The 15,245-nt window shown below is 42.3% G+C and overlaps 1 protein-coding gene across 2 annotated transcripts in view; it reads left to right on the top strand.

Moving 5' to 3' along the window:
- The window catches only part of znf827 (zinc finger protein 827), a 106,786-nt gene extending 101,356 nt beyond the window's left edge, over nt 1-5,430 (top strand). Inside the window, exon 14 of one of the 2 annotated variants that reach the window (XM_053501833.1) lies at nt 303-5,430. In XM_053501833.1, the coding sequence (XP_053357808.1) occupies nt 303-1,167 (865 nt within the window). In that variant the 3' untranslated portion in view covers nt 1,168-5,430. The remainder of the gene's footprint in view (nt 1-302) is intronic. The other variant, XM_053501834.1, reaches the window with a different exon arrangement.
- Nucleotides 5,431-15,245: the final 9,815 nt, after the last annotated feature.

Raw genomic sequence — 15,245 nt, 5'->3', positions numbered from 1 at the left:
GTGTACACCCTCTCTCTCACACACATACACACATGCAATACACATATAAACTACCATACACATAGATTTTTAGCTGTTCTACACTATTCAGGGTCAGCTACATACATAAGTGCATCCTTCATCCCTTCCCTTTGTCCATTTTGTGTGTGTTTGCGTGTGTTTGTGCACGTTGTCCGTTTTTGTTGTTGTCGTTTTTTCTTTTTTTTTTTTATCTAATGAAATAAATGGCTTACATGGAAGCCAGTGTATTAAACAACATCCCATGCTTCTCGCAACCCCTCACCTTCTGTCTCTGTGCCCAGGTGCCCTCTGTGCATATACTCCACCAGCAGGGCGGCGGCCATGGAGTGCCACCTGAAGACGCACTACAAGTCGGAGCACCGCTGCCGCATCTGCCAGGCGGCGTGGGCGAGCCGTGCCGAGCTGGAGCGGCACGCGCGCACCCACCGTCTGGGCAACCACTACCGCTGTGAGCAGTGTGGCTACCTGGCCAAGACGGCCAACAAGCTGATAGAGCACGGACGCGTGCACACGGGCGAGCGCCCCTTCCACTGCGACCGATGCAGCTACAGCTGCAAACGCAAGGACAACCTTAACCTGCACAAGCGGCTAAAACATGCACCACGCCATGCGCTTGGCTGCGCCCGCTGTCCCTTCACCACCACGCACCCGTTCGTCTACAGTCGCCACGTCCGCAAGCACCAGGCTGGGGAGGGCAGTACCCAGGAGGAGGCTCAGGCTGCTTTTACGCCACGGCCACTCAGCGCCGATGCTATCGAGCCCTTTTTCCTGCCTGACGGTAGCAGTAGCAGCCCGTTAATGAGCCTGAGTGCCTCACAGGCCTTGCAGTCGGTTGCCTTGTCAGTTTCAGGTATGCTGCCTGCCACCACGCCCTCCCCGCACTACCTCTGTGCCAATGGAGCTTCTCCTACGTCATCGCCAACACTGGCGGCTCACTATATCGAGCAGTACAGGACCTCTGACCCGGCTCATCTCATACCTCTCACCACACTCTTCAGCGCTCGCCGCCGCTTCACATTCCACGCCCCCTCACCTTTCTCCAGACTCTGGCCCCGCCCATCCTCACAGACCTCACCCTTGCACATATCCCCCAAACACTCCTTCCTGGCGTATCTGGGATTGACGGAAAGAGCAAAAACCGTCTGAGCTACCCATCTCATCTGAGCTACCTACCTCTACATTTTTTTTTCTTTGTCAATCTTCTTTCATCTTTCCTTACTTTCACTCGGCCCTGCAGCACCTGGGCAGCAGTTAGGAGTGACCAGTTCTGCCCGTTGGCATCAGAAGAGCACTGCTCTCAAGGAACCGAAAGAACACAGTGTTTATTAAAGGAAAAAAGGCTGTGTGTTTAATGCATTTATATGAAAGCTGCTTTTCGTTATTAATCTAATTATACTTTTTTTTTGTCTTTTTTCTGTTCTGCAGATTTTGAATGACCATGAAACATATAGTAGTAATTTCCATAGGATTATTGTTTTCCCTTCTATGAGGAGGTAAAAAGAAAACAAGAAGATGCAAAAATTTAAGCGCTTGACTTTTTTTTTTTCTTTTTTTTTTTTCTTGTGCATCAGTATGTCTCTTTGCCAAGCATCAGGTAGCATGCTCACCTATGTGTTACGATTGTTTTATATGTCATTTAGGGACTCAATACAAAATATCCCAGGGCGTTTGCAGCACGACAAAAAGAAAAGAGGAAAAGAAAAAAAAAAAGACACAAATTGCTTTCTTTCAAGTCTCGTTTTCAAAGCGACGCCTCAAACCATGCACTTGATTATTTATCGAACTGTATATAGTTTTGTACCCATTTCTACCCACCCACTGACGTCCCACTGCCCCACAATGCGTATTGGCGTCAAATGGGTTTCAGGATTGGTGACACCAGCCCTGAAACACTGATCTTGGCTCGTAAGCTGAAGGCGATTTACCAGTCATGCACAGCTGATGGCAAAACATTTTAAGCCTTTTTTTTTTTTTTGTAAAAGACAAGCCATTCAGGGTGCGCCAATGGTCCAAGCTATCACAGCTTCCTCTATAGGAAGACTTTACCCACCATACGGCCCTGAAAACCGCAGCTCTTGCCATTAACACACCACATTGCCACAGACTGTGCCAAAAGCTACCCAAGCTCGAAAGATGCTGAGTGACCAGTCGAGCCTTGTGCATAGTTATCAGGTTGTAACATGCACATATATATTTACGAAGATATACAAGGCGAAAGGTTGTTGGGGGGGAAATTCCAAGTCCCCGTCACACAAGGCCGATTCTATGGTGCTTTTTGGACCTTTTTTTATTGTTTCTTTTTTGTTGTTGCTTTTTTTTTGTTTGTTTGTTTTTTGGTAAAAGAAAAAAAAAAGGAGAAACTGTTCCAAAATGACTTGAATGAATGTACTTTTCGTTGGTTCATGTTAAAGTGATACAGAGGTAGAAAGAGTCAAGATATGAAAAATAGTGGTATATTGGTTTTGGTGGCCTTCTGTCTCTTAACATTTTTTTTTTCTTTTTGTTTTGGTTTTATTTCCTACCATTTTTATGAGCCTTTAAAATGTAAGATATTTAACTATATATCCTGTTATATACATAACAAACCGTTATGAAAGTCTCATTGGATAATGGCTCTTAAGTGCAATGTGGAGGCAGCCGTCAACTTTTTAAGGAGGATTTGCAAAAGCACGGCTTTCTCTAAAGCGGGCAAACATGGTACTAGTATCCTGTGTTCCCCTCTCCATTTCTTTATTTCCATTTTAATTGCACTTACCATGTTAACACATTTCAAGCAAAAGCACTTAAGCCCAAGAACAAATTTCATTTGATGCCACTTCCACCAACCTTGTCAGACCACAGCATTGGCATTTATATAATGCCTCATTTGGTGTCTCTGCCATACAGGTTGGGAGGGAAAAATATATAAATAAATATATAAAGCTCTTATTTACAGATATTGCCCATGTTGGACAGTTCCATTAAAGTGAATCGTACATTAGGAATACTGTAGATTTTCACCTGGCTGCAGAAGGACCAGGCTAAATTTGTTAAAGCCAGTTTTGCACTGTGCTGTAAAATTGCACTTTTCCAAACAAATCAGTGGATTAGAGGTGGAAAAAATATATAATCTGAATTAGAGTCAGAAATTAGTAAGAAATAGCTCAGTCTTTGATAAGCTCTTAAGTGAATTTGGGGAACGTGTGTAAGGAAATGCTCTATAGTAAGGCTCCACTGCGTTTAGAGCTCAGATCAATTATTATAGTATGTCTGTACGTCTTATGCCTATCAATATAAATATAATCTATGAATCTCTTAAGTAGGTGACTGAATTTTATCTATTATATTTAAATAGAAGATTGTATTATATTAACAAAAAGAAAAAACAACAGTGGCAACAATCTGATTTATTTATTTATACTGCTTAATTTCAAGACTGGTGACACGGTGGCTCAGTGGTTAGCGCTGTTCCCACAACCCTCCAAGGTTGGGTGTTCAAATCTTTCCTCCGTCCACGTCCATACGTCTTCTCCCCGTGCTCGGTTGGTCCCCGAGCCCCGAGTTTCCTGGGATAGGTTTTAAACCCCTCTGTCCCTACATGAGATCAGTGGTATAGACGATGGATGGATGGATGGATGGATGGATGGATGAAATTTCCCAACTATACCAGTACTCCTACATTAACCACCATAGCCATCATTTCCAATGGAGAACACTATTTCAGCTGAGATTTTCTCAATGCAGTAAAGCGACCGATCCACTTAACTTTAAATGAAGTCTATGGCCCATCTTATCCTGTTATATTCTGTATATGCATAAAACGCGTTCAGGGACGCTGCAAAGAAAACTAAAGCTTGGAAGGAAGTTACGGGGACCATTGTTGCTGCTAGTGATGACTTAGTGCAAAACTCATAAAAATACTAACAATATAATTTGTAAATCAAAAGCAAACACGTTAAGACGTATAGTTCTTTTGGGGGTTAAAATGACCTAATCACCCAGCATAGCATCCTGTTTGGTAGGAGCGATGTTTGTTTAGAATTTAATTTAATACTGAAAAAAATTTATGCTAAATCAGGAATTTATAAAAACATGGCACCCAGTTATCGTGATAATATTGTATCGGCTGGTCTCTGATGAATCCAATTCCAAGTCAACGTGTTGAAAGTCTGTATATTTTCAACCTGCCTAGAGTAAAATGAATAATTAGTATTCACCATAATGTCAGATGTAATTGTTAGCTTTTCGCGAACACCTTTGTGAACCCCAAGTTCACAAACACATGAAGGGACTCTTAAACCCTGGAGCATTACTCGTAGAGCTGACCCTCGCCTCATCTCTCCCTAATTAAGCTCAAGTCTTCTTTGTCTTTGGAGAAGATGAACTAGAACGAAGATGTGAATTTTTATGGCCAAGTTGTACACTTTTAAATGCAGCCTTGCGTCTAACTCTTTGGGTTGGTTTAACCAACAAAGCTACCGAACACACATCCACACTTACTTTTCTTTCACTTTGCTCATTTTCATCCCATGCTATTAACTTTTCTCTGCACACATGCCCAGCATGCAGACAAAGTGTGATGCCTCGCATCAAGCCGAGCTTCTGATCGTTACCGAGGCTCCAGCTCGATGCGTTCTTTTATGCTCTAGTGCCACTTGGTGGAAAAGACATGGCCTGGAAGGCCCTAGAATGAGTCAGACTGATTCTCTTGACCCATTCAGATCAAAAATCAGTTGGATGAGATCCTATTGGTTTCGATATACCACGTAATCATTTTGTAAAAGATGATAGCGGCTGCAGCTCGGTCCTGTCTGATTATGCGGGCAGGAAACGGAGGATAGAAATTCCTCCCTGTGCTGACGCCAGTACTCAAGCACTTATTCTTGCGTTTCTTTTGCCTAAATGCAAAGGGGGACGGCTTTTTCTGTGTCTGTACGTTTTTTTTGTTTTGTTTCTTCAACATCATTGTGCATTACACGAGACTACCTTTATAGCCCTACAAAAGATGCATGAAATCGATCGCTCTTTTCTAACTTGTAGCACTTATGTTCTTTCTTCGTTAAAAAAAATTTAATGAATAAATAAAAATACTGTTTGCATTTACCTTGATATTTTCTTTTCCAGCACATTTTTTTTTTCGCTTTGCATTTGTTGTTGTATTTTATGACTCAATAAGGCTCAATGATCTTTTTTTGTTTGTTTGTTTATTTTTGGCACTCAGTAAAATGATATGCTGTAAAATAAAGCTTTTTTATTACTTCATTCCTAAGGCTGTACAGGGTTGTTTGTGACAATAACTGGTAATTAGACCATTTGTACCTTCATTTTTGTTTTGTATATATTTTTATTTCTCCTCAGTTTGGCATTTCTTATGTTCCGATTGCCAGTTCTAAATGTAACAAGATTTGAAAGTAAAGCTTACATCAGATATTGAATGTGTCTTCTTGTATTCCATGTACAGTTTATAAGCTGATTGTTAAAAAAGAATGGCAACATCAAACTTTTATGTACAAACATGGGAGACAAAGGCTACGTTTACACTGTCAGGTAAATGTGACCCAATTCCGATTTTTTGCTCATATGTGACACATATCCGATATGTTCTATGTCTGTGTAAACAGGGAAAAAAAACGCATGCATTCCGATATTACGAGATCGGTTTCAGGCCTCCTTTATATGTGGAAATAAATCAGATATGTGCTAATGTGATTGTCGTGTAAACAGACAGATTGGATTTCCTGAGGCATTACGTTCTGTACGTCATTAAAACTGTGACTACTTCGCAGTTTAATAACGTAATGTTATTCTCCAGTGGAAGCTTGTGTGGAATTATAACATCGCAGGTGACATGGAAAAGGAAAAGCACCCAAATCAGATATAGGCAACAAATCGGCAAAGAATTGGGCATCGAGACCTGCAGTGTAAACGTAGCCAAAATATGTGTAGGGAGTGAATATACAGAAAGTTGCACAACACAGAGTAATCTTATTGGCAAAAAGGCGTTCCACCAGTTATGATAGACAGTAACGGCACTGGACCATTCAACTATACACATCACTCCATATCACGGGTGTTCTAATAACCGTTAATTACATTAACTTTAGGTCGCAGCAAAGTCCAGTAGGTCTGTACGGTCCGCAGTACGGAGGAGAGACAAAACCTACATTTACATTATCAGTCACAGAAAAACGTTCAGCAAGAAAGCACATTTGATAACGTCACCTTAAACAATGCGCCGTCTCCTCCTAAGTCGTTCCAAAGTGCCTTCATGTTGTATTATTTCCTTTTATGGCAAGGTACTGTACAAAGTTAACTAGCTTCTGACACAAGCTTGATTTCCAAATCTCTCTCTCTAATGGCACTACCTGGTATGTGGAACAAGGAATTGTAACCCTACGTAGTGCCCTAGCTTCCCTTTTAACGCTATTTGGGATTCAATCCCACAGTAACTTACATGATTTACACGACTGTCCACCACCTTAATTTGTCAATAATAAATGGTGTTTGTGGAACTGTTGTATAAAAGCTGCACCCTCGTGCCAACAACAGCATCACGGCCGTGCTGATATCCAGCACAACAGTATACTCGCTATTGGGTGATATTGATTAATTATAACTAGTTGAATTTGAAGTACTTGAATTGGCACTAATTGCACATAAAACAGTAAAAAAGTCTGTAAAAAAGAGCCAATCATTATTATATTTAAGACTAAATCTATATTGCAAGTTAGAATACTAAAACTGCTACACTTGTCAGCCTGATTTTCTTATACAGACAGAAACCGCACATCCGAAAAAGAATTCTTTGGTCACAAGTTAAAATCGGCAGCCTTGAAACACAGAATTTGACGTGTTCATGGCAGCCAGTGTCAAAGGGAACAGTTAAAATTTCTAAGTGATTTGGCTGCCATGACACCCGACCACTTCCTGCAACTGCAAAGTTTAACGTTTTTACGTTTAGGCAAGGACGCGTTTAACACATTGGCTTGCTCACGTTAATTAAGATCGTGTTGCAAGCTTTAATTCCAGGCCGCTTACCTTCTCAGAAATCACTTTATAACATGGGAATTCTATATTGTCAACATTACGCCACTGCTGTTTCCGAAATGGAGACTTCAAATATGTTTTTAAGTCATTTTCCTAACAGCAGTGGGAAGGAGTCCAGTCAGGCCCCTACAGGCGAAGGTGAACTCCCCGAGCTCGGTGTGCAGCAGTCCGGCGAGCAGCGAAGCGCTCAGACCAAGCCAAAGGTTGCAGCTGCCTAATGAAAACAGATGAAGCAGAGATAAAGTGTTTGCCGCCATTAGGGGCTCCATTCATCACGGTTAGCCCGGGGGCTTCAGAGCACCTTGTACAGGGACTTCTCCCTCCCCACATCCCTCCATCATGCTGCAGTAGACACACAGCCACGGAGCGAGGTCAGCCACAGACCAGCCGTTATATAAGCTTTCCAAAGCAATGAGCTGTGATGTGCTCTATATGAGCTATACGTGTCTGGTTATTGCGGGTTCCAAGCTAGAAAACAAAAAGGACAAAAAAGTTTCAGAATCTCTCCATTGTCGTGGATATTTCATGCTTCTATTAATCGTCATCAGGTAGCTCAGACTTATAAACACACAATGTAGTTAACGACACATTGGGCTTCAAAGAGCAACATTTTCCTTTAATTTTCCTTTAATTTTCTGTTAAAAGAAAAAAAATAAGAGAAGTCAATACCAAACACATCAAACTTTCTTAACTATTCCGATCTGCTTATAGCCAGGTGAGCCGAATGATGAACCCCACTCGATCGTACCGTGAATTGGAGGACCATGTCCTATCATTTGGGATAATTAGTAACTCCCGCGTGAGGGCATAATCTCCTGCAGCTATGTTAAAAAGTTGGATGAGTTCAGCCTTTATTTATATTAGTCATATTTACATTACTGCACAGTGGAATTCTTTATTTTTCATATATCCCAGCTTGGTTATTAGGCTTAGAGCACAGGGTCAGCCATTTTTACAGCATCCCTGGAGGCCCTTGCTCAAGAGCCCATCAGTGGCAAGCTGTCAGAGCTGGGGCTCGACCCGCCAACCTTCTTACTTACTTACCCCTTAACTCAATCTTAACACACTGAGCCACCGCGCCAATGTTTTGTTTTAGAATGCTAATGAAAATCCGCAACTGCTCAGCATCCGTTCCTTCATCTCAAAATCTCTGCGTGATCGCTCTCTGCACAAGCCCTGGATGACCAAAGCATCTAACAGCCATCTGTAAGCCATTCAGAAGCATCCAAGGGTTTTTATCGTCTTAAATGGGATCAATTGACCAATAGTATCCCTTTAAGCCATAAATTTAATAAGCTCATCATCATTCCTCTATAAACATAATCTACATTTTTATATGTTTAGTATATGATGCAATTTTTGTTTCTCAATTTTAAACCTCGGTTTCCGTGCATCAGACAAACACTTTGAGCACTTTGAAAACAGGTTGTTTTATTTTTTACCTGATCTTGTTAAGAGTTCTCTTACCTATGAGAGAAGCAAATATAATAAAACATTGGTGAATCCCAGAAATGAACGGATATGAACATAATAAGAAAAAAAAGGAGAGAAAATATTGCTTCTTGCATGAGTCCCATTGTGGCTAACTGTAACCTTTAACCATAAAAACTTTCAAAGTTATGGAGGAAGCCATCTTGAAAACATCACTCCTTAATTTAGTGATCTTCAGCAAGCACCTGAACACTATTCTGTTCAAGGTCATAGTGGATTCAGTGCCAGTCCATGGAACACCAAACATGAGCTGAGAATACACACTGGACTTACTGCCAACCAGAAATATTTCTTCCACAAACTTTGAATGATGTAAAGTTTGGGGGGAAAAAAGAAAGAAAAAAAATGCAGAAATTCAGAATCAGTTTTTGGTTGCATAATATTCTCTGCATGTCTGCAAGTTTGGAGACGGAATTATACTGGAGGCTTTTGAGACAGTATAATTCTATTCTGACATTAGATTTATAAACACTTATTAACCCTGATAAATGATGAACACATATTATGTAAATGCCAGCACTGTATGACAAACAGCAAAGAAGCGTTTAAAGAAAAATTCATTCTGACATTTGACCTTGCTGTAACCTTGACCCAGTTTGGATCGGTTCCAAAATGTAAGCAGCTCATTTGTTGGTCACATTGGGTACATTTACATAAAACCCCATAATTGCACTAATAATAAGAATAAAAGCCTAACAACTTTAAAATGCATAAAACACTTCAGTCGGAACGTTCTGATCCGATCCGGCCAGATTGGAATACGTTTTCGATGAGATTGAGAGCGGTGGTGTGTAACCCAACCCTCTTAACCTTTGATCATTGATTCAGTAGGTAAATATTAACCATGTAAACACTTGATCTGATTATTTATTTCTTGTTGGAAGAAGTATGTTCTTTCTGCACTTTTGCCCCATGTGGGGCAACACTAAGTGATCAGTAAACTCTATGAGAACACTTTGGACTTTCATCCATTGGGTCTCTGGCTGAGGAAGGCGTTCTGATTGGGTTTCCAGCAGATTAAACACTTCACAGCAGAGTCACTTTGTAAATTTTTTTTTTTAAAAACGTACATTCTGATTAAACGCTTTTATTGCATAGAAACATCGTTAGATGTATCAAAAACGCATCCACGTGGAAACGCGTCCACATATCAAAATGTAGCCGTGCACTAGGAATAAAACGCTCTGGGAAATGCTGTTAAAATAAACTTGAAAAATCAACTCGAGCATGGTAACCTTTAGGCTTCATCACACCAATCAGTTGTTGATTATTTTCCTAGAACAGCAAGACCCCAAGGGTTTACTCCTTACTAAAATCCTTTCCTGCTGTCTGTGTGAAGTGTCTAGTGTGTGTTACCAAGCTGATGAACGAGGGCTCGCTGTCAAGCCTGCCTGCTTGGCACTCGAGGTGTCGCCTCAGGGGCTGAAGCTCTCCTCTGGGCTTTTAGTCCTCTTGGACGGCGCGTCCACTTCGAAGCGACACACTGTTAGTCCGACTGGAGCTTTAATGAATCCTCTCCAACCGTGCTCCGACGCATCTTAATTAACTTCAAAGCAGCACTGGAGGCCAGAATCCGCCTCGGCCCTGCGTGACCCCCCCTGCCACTGTGGAAACGTTGATTAAGAAGTGTGTCTCCAGAGTGATCGGGTCACACACACAGTATCTGCGTCACACTGGGCTAATTTAGTCTTACGGGCACCCAGCTATAAAAATTCTTATCGCTTATTTAGGACGGTTTCTTGCTGGGAGCTGAGAGAAGGAATTCCCCCTGAGGTTTAAACCGAGGATGAGATCGTATTATCCGCCCAAATGTTGCTCCAGCGGGTCAGGGTTTAATGTGTGAGGAATTGCACTGGCCGTAGTGGAGACGTGTGTGTGTTTTGGAAGCGAGGCGGCCAGTTTTTCTCTGCACAACCTCAGGCGGGAGTGTGTCTGCACAGAAAGGCAGCCTCCCGACACGGGCGCGAGAGAGTCGGCAGAAGCCGATCGATAGGCTGTTGGCTTTTTTGTTTGTAGGTTCAAGCCGGCCATGGCTTTATTACAGCCAGGTTCGAGTCATCAGGGAGCTTCTGTCTCTCGTTCTGTTGCTGTTGCTGTTGTATATGTGTGTGTGCGCGTAAGAGAGTGGAGCTCCCTCCTGTTTGCCAAAACTGTAATCCCACTGTGACCTTGCATGACCTCGCCTCGAGAGGAAAGCTGCTTAGAGGAGTCTGTAGAAAAGCCCCCTCCCTGTCTCCACTCAGATGTCTTGCTCTCTTTTTATCTCTGTCTTTCTCCCACATCCTTCTCCCCTCCCATCTTCTTTTTTCTTTCTCTTTCTCTCTCTCTCCCTCTATTCTTCATCTCATCTTCATTGTTCTTTTGCCACACTCCCTCTCTTTCTCTCCTGCATTGTACGAAAAGAGCTGCACTAAGTAAAGACAGATCAGTGTTCAGCTCACAGAAACACACACACACACAAACGCCTTCAGACCAGTCTCCAAGTGGACTGCTCGAAGGAAGAGAAAGAATTCTCTGGAACTGATTACGGCTGGAGAAAACGCCACATGGTCTTTGCCTTTGATAGAGACTTCACAGTACGTATACGTAAGACAGATGTGGCTGAAGCTTCATCAGAAACGAGAAGGGATCCGAAATATGACAGGATGGCAGTGACGTGTGGTGATGCTACTGCTGCTTTTTCGGTAATTGGCACCAAAGAGGCACTGGAGTAAGATTACTAATCCACAATTCAACAGTGTGACTTGCAAATTGGTTTTTCCGAAAAGACGTGTGACGACGCGCATTTCTTCCCCTAGCTGACCTGACAGGACCCCCCCCTGGCTTGCCCCCAATGGCGCGATCTCTCTCAGCAAATAAGACCCAGACTGTACCACACGGACGCTCAGTAGGGGGCTTGACAATCTGGAGGCGCGACGGGGGGTTTCAACGAGGAAGAGGGATTACCCATCAGTCCCTGGGGGCTGGCCTGTCCAGACAAGGGTGGCACACAAGGAGGGTTCTTTGTCCACTCAGTGCCACACAATTATCCCTCATGAATGGAAGCAATTCAGTGTCGTATTACTTGCTGCTCTGCACTTTGAATTGGGCGAGACTTTTAAAAGTATCAGCTGCATCCCAAGGTCTACTTAGGCGTCCCGAAGTCTGCAGTCTAGACAGAGAGTTCCCCGTAGCACCCTTTTATGTAGTCGTTTATAATAAGATGGGTGGGTGGTTATACCAGCACAAAGGCTCCGCCCTTACATCTGTAAAGCCAACCTTAAGCGAACTGGGATACGACTATAAAATACAACTCCGTTCTTTAAGATAACGTTCACCTTGCTGCCAAGCAGTTCATAACGCCTGCATTTGAGATTATATATCTTTTTTAAGACATAGAATGCCTAACATTACTGGCTTTCTCAGTATGTTAAAGTGACGGTTTTCTGTGATTTAGACTAGGATTATTTTTACGTTAGCGTTCCTCGAGACTTTGTTTATGCATAACACACAACCAGGGTACGAGTGCAACAAATCCTACCTTCCGCATTATGATCAGGTCTCAATGATGATTGGTTAGATCCTCATTGAATGTGAAGTGTGAACCCACCCTAGAGCACAAAGGGTAGGGCTTAAACTGTAGAGTAACTTTAGCACAGTTCAGCTAGCATTGTAATATGAACGTTAAATGATTATTACATTTTATCATGAGTTTATGTCTTACAGACTTCTACATCCCAAATAAAGCTGTTTTATTAGTATGATTGTCGGTCTTACGTCGGGACATTGTGATCTTGTGTCTTCCTTCCTGTTAACGTGATTGTATGCGGTCCTGACATTTGCTGTGGTAAAAGTGACTCTTTTAAAAAATAAAAAAATAAAAAATAACCCCATATTTGTATACTTTCTTATAATACCTACATGGAGTTATCTTTTCTACAAGGCATTTTACAAATTCAGATTTAACCTTTTCACCAGTTTTAGCGGCACTAGGTCTTCTATTGGATTAGACTACAGGCCAGTCTTTGCTCCCCACGATCCTTTTACTGGTTTTTCTTCCTTGGACCACTTTTGGTATGTCCTGACCACTGCAGACTGGGAGCATCACATAAAAGCTGCAGTTTTGGAGTTACACTGACCCAATTGTCTAGATATCACAATTTGCCTCTTGTCATTCAAATCTTTACATTTCCCCCTTTTTTTAAATCTAATAACACAGTACATCGTTACAGTATATCGTTATCTAATGCGACATGGGCCAAATAACGATTGGTTAGAGGATTGGGTCAGAGCAAGTCCAAAACTGTAAATCCTATGGGTCTGTTAAGGTTCTGGTCTGCAGTGGTCAAGACATACCAAAAGTGATCCAAGGAAGGAAAACCGGTGAACCGGCAATAGGATCATGGGTAGCCAATGCTCAATGATGCACATGGAGAGTGAAGGGTGGCCTGCGTAGTCTGATCCGATAGCTCAAGTCGGTGTCCCGCAGTCCAAAGACATTTAGATTAGGGTAATCTGCATTCCAAAATTGCTCATAGCATGTCAATGCAATGTAAATGTTGACCGTAGGTTCTACCACGGCTGTGAAAATGGGAATAAATAAAATGGTCAAAATTGGCTTTCACTGTCCTTGGTTGGAGGTATCTGGATGGATGGATGGATGGATGTAGCTGAAAAAGTAGATGCTAGTTCTGATACAAAGGAGTCAAAACACAAAGGTCCCCAAAAGGGTGACCTTTTTCAACATTAGGTGCTTGGTTATACTGTTACGGCTGGGATTGTTTACCATATTTAAAAATAAATTCCAAAACAGATTCATCTATCTCCCAGGTCAGACCTGTTATGCAAGTTTTAAATCTTAGCTGGGTGAGCTGTGTAACAATTGTTTTAAGATAACTCCACTGACATTTCAGTCTCATAAAAGAGTTCTTTCATTTGGAATTAAAACCTTTGACCACTCAAAGAGCTTGGAAACCCTTTTCTAATAGAGAAACACTCTGTTCTGGGATAGAACATAAAGCTATTAAGGTTTCTGGTTCTGAAGAGACAGTTTTCTAAATTGAACAAATCTGTGTACTGTTCTATATCCAGGATAAAAACCACCTATGCACACGTCACCCATCCTGGGTTCATGTCTTAACCGAACGGCTCTACGCTGAACTTTTAGCGGTGGCTGCATTCCAACATGCACCAGCACATGAATGTGCTCACAAAGTAGCAGGGGCCGTGCAGATCAAAAGCAAAACCAAAGCACCAGAACTTTCCAAACCGTTCCAGGGTTATGTACTGATGTGGAAATGGGCTGAGTGAATCACCAGCAGGGTTCAACTAGAGGTAATGTTATCTTGCAGTGGCACTTCACCGAACAAACAAAATAAAAGTAGTGTTCAGATAAACATTTAAAATAGGAAAATATAGAGACTGGTATGGATAATTGAAAGTTTTCAACCCAGTAAAAAGGATAGAGACAAGGTTCAAACTACATGGCTAAAAGCGTAGACTGATGCTTGTTAAATTGGATACATAACTTATTTAATCATTTTATGTTAAGGTCCTCTTTGATGAAGTTCTTAACCTTCTTACCAAATCATATTCGGTCTCGGTTTGAGTCACGCTGGAAAATCAGTCAAGCACATTAAGAAGAACTGAAGTAACAAACATGAAACTCAATCGCTTGGAGCCTATCCCAGGAGACTTATGAGGTATGAGGCACAAGTGGGGTACACCCTGGACAACCCTGTGCCAATCCATCGCAGGGCACACACACACATTAAATCATACACCATGGGCAATTTGGGACACCAATTAGCCTAATCTGCATGTCTTTGGACTGGGGAGAAAACTGGAACACCCAGCGGAAAACCCACCAAGCACCCAAGGCGGGAATCGAACCCGGGCCCTGGAGGTACAAGGCAACAGTGCTAACAACATGAATATAAACCTTCATTTTTATTTTATGTCAAACAACTAGTGCTGTTAAACAAAGCGTGATAACTGTCTTAAATCAGTTATCACAGTATCACATGGTTGTTTAACTTCGAATTAAGACCTTCTAAGCCTAATCATTAATTCCTATTTTACAAGGCAGCAGGTCAAATTAAATTAAAAAGATGAACATTAATGTTTCTTTTTTTCCCCTCCAAACCACCAGACATTTGTAAGCCATGATCTAGAAATTCTTTACCTTTACACTGCATTTTAACCTCCTAATAAATCCAGACATGAGACGGTTAAATCCCTATGCACGACCACTCAATCACACGGGTAATAACACTAGCATGCATTATGACATCAAATGAAAATGTCATCCATGCATTAATCATGAAGACAGGCCACTCGCGTACACAGGCAAGCATACACACTCTTGGCTCGAAGAGGGACACCTGGCTTTCTTCTCCAGTGCCAAGTGCCGTGCGAGTGTGTGTCTGGCCGTTGTTACAGTTGCCCACTGCTGCTGCTGAGCCGTGCCCATCTGCCAATTGGGCCACGTTCTCACAGCTTGTCCAGCATGAGCCCAAACGGACTGGAGCAGCAGTGGCCTGGCACAACGCCCGGCCATGTCCAAACACCGTTCTGCCAGCTCGCACGCTGGCCTCGCTCTGTGCCTGCAGAGGCATCCTACATCAGCAGCCCACACAAGCGCGCACACACCTACCAAAAGAGCAGAGACACTGTGGTGTATTGATTCTACAGCGATGTGGAAGCGCTGATACACAGAGTCTGATTCC

This window comes from Clarias gariepinus, chromosome 8 (assembly GCF_024256425.1).
Source record: "Clarias gariepinus isolate MV-2021 ecotype Netherlands chromosome 8, CGAR_prim_01v2, whole genome shotgun sequence".
NCBI classification, from domain to species: domain Eukaryota; kingdom Metazoa; phylum Chordata; class Actinopteri; order Siluriformes; family Clariidae; genus Clarias; species Clarias gariepinus.
The sequence above is the reverse complement of the archived record's forward strand: the minus strand, read 5'-3'. Positions and strand labels throughout refer to the sequence as shown.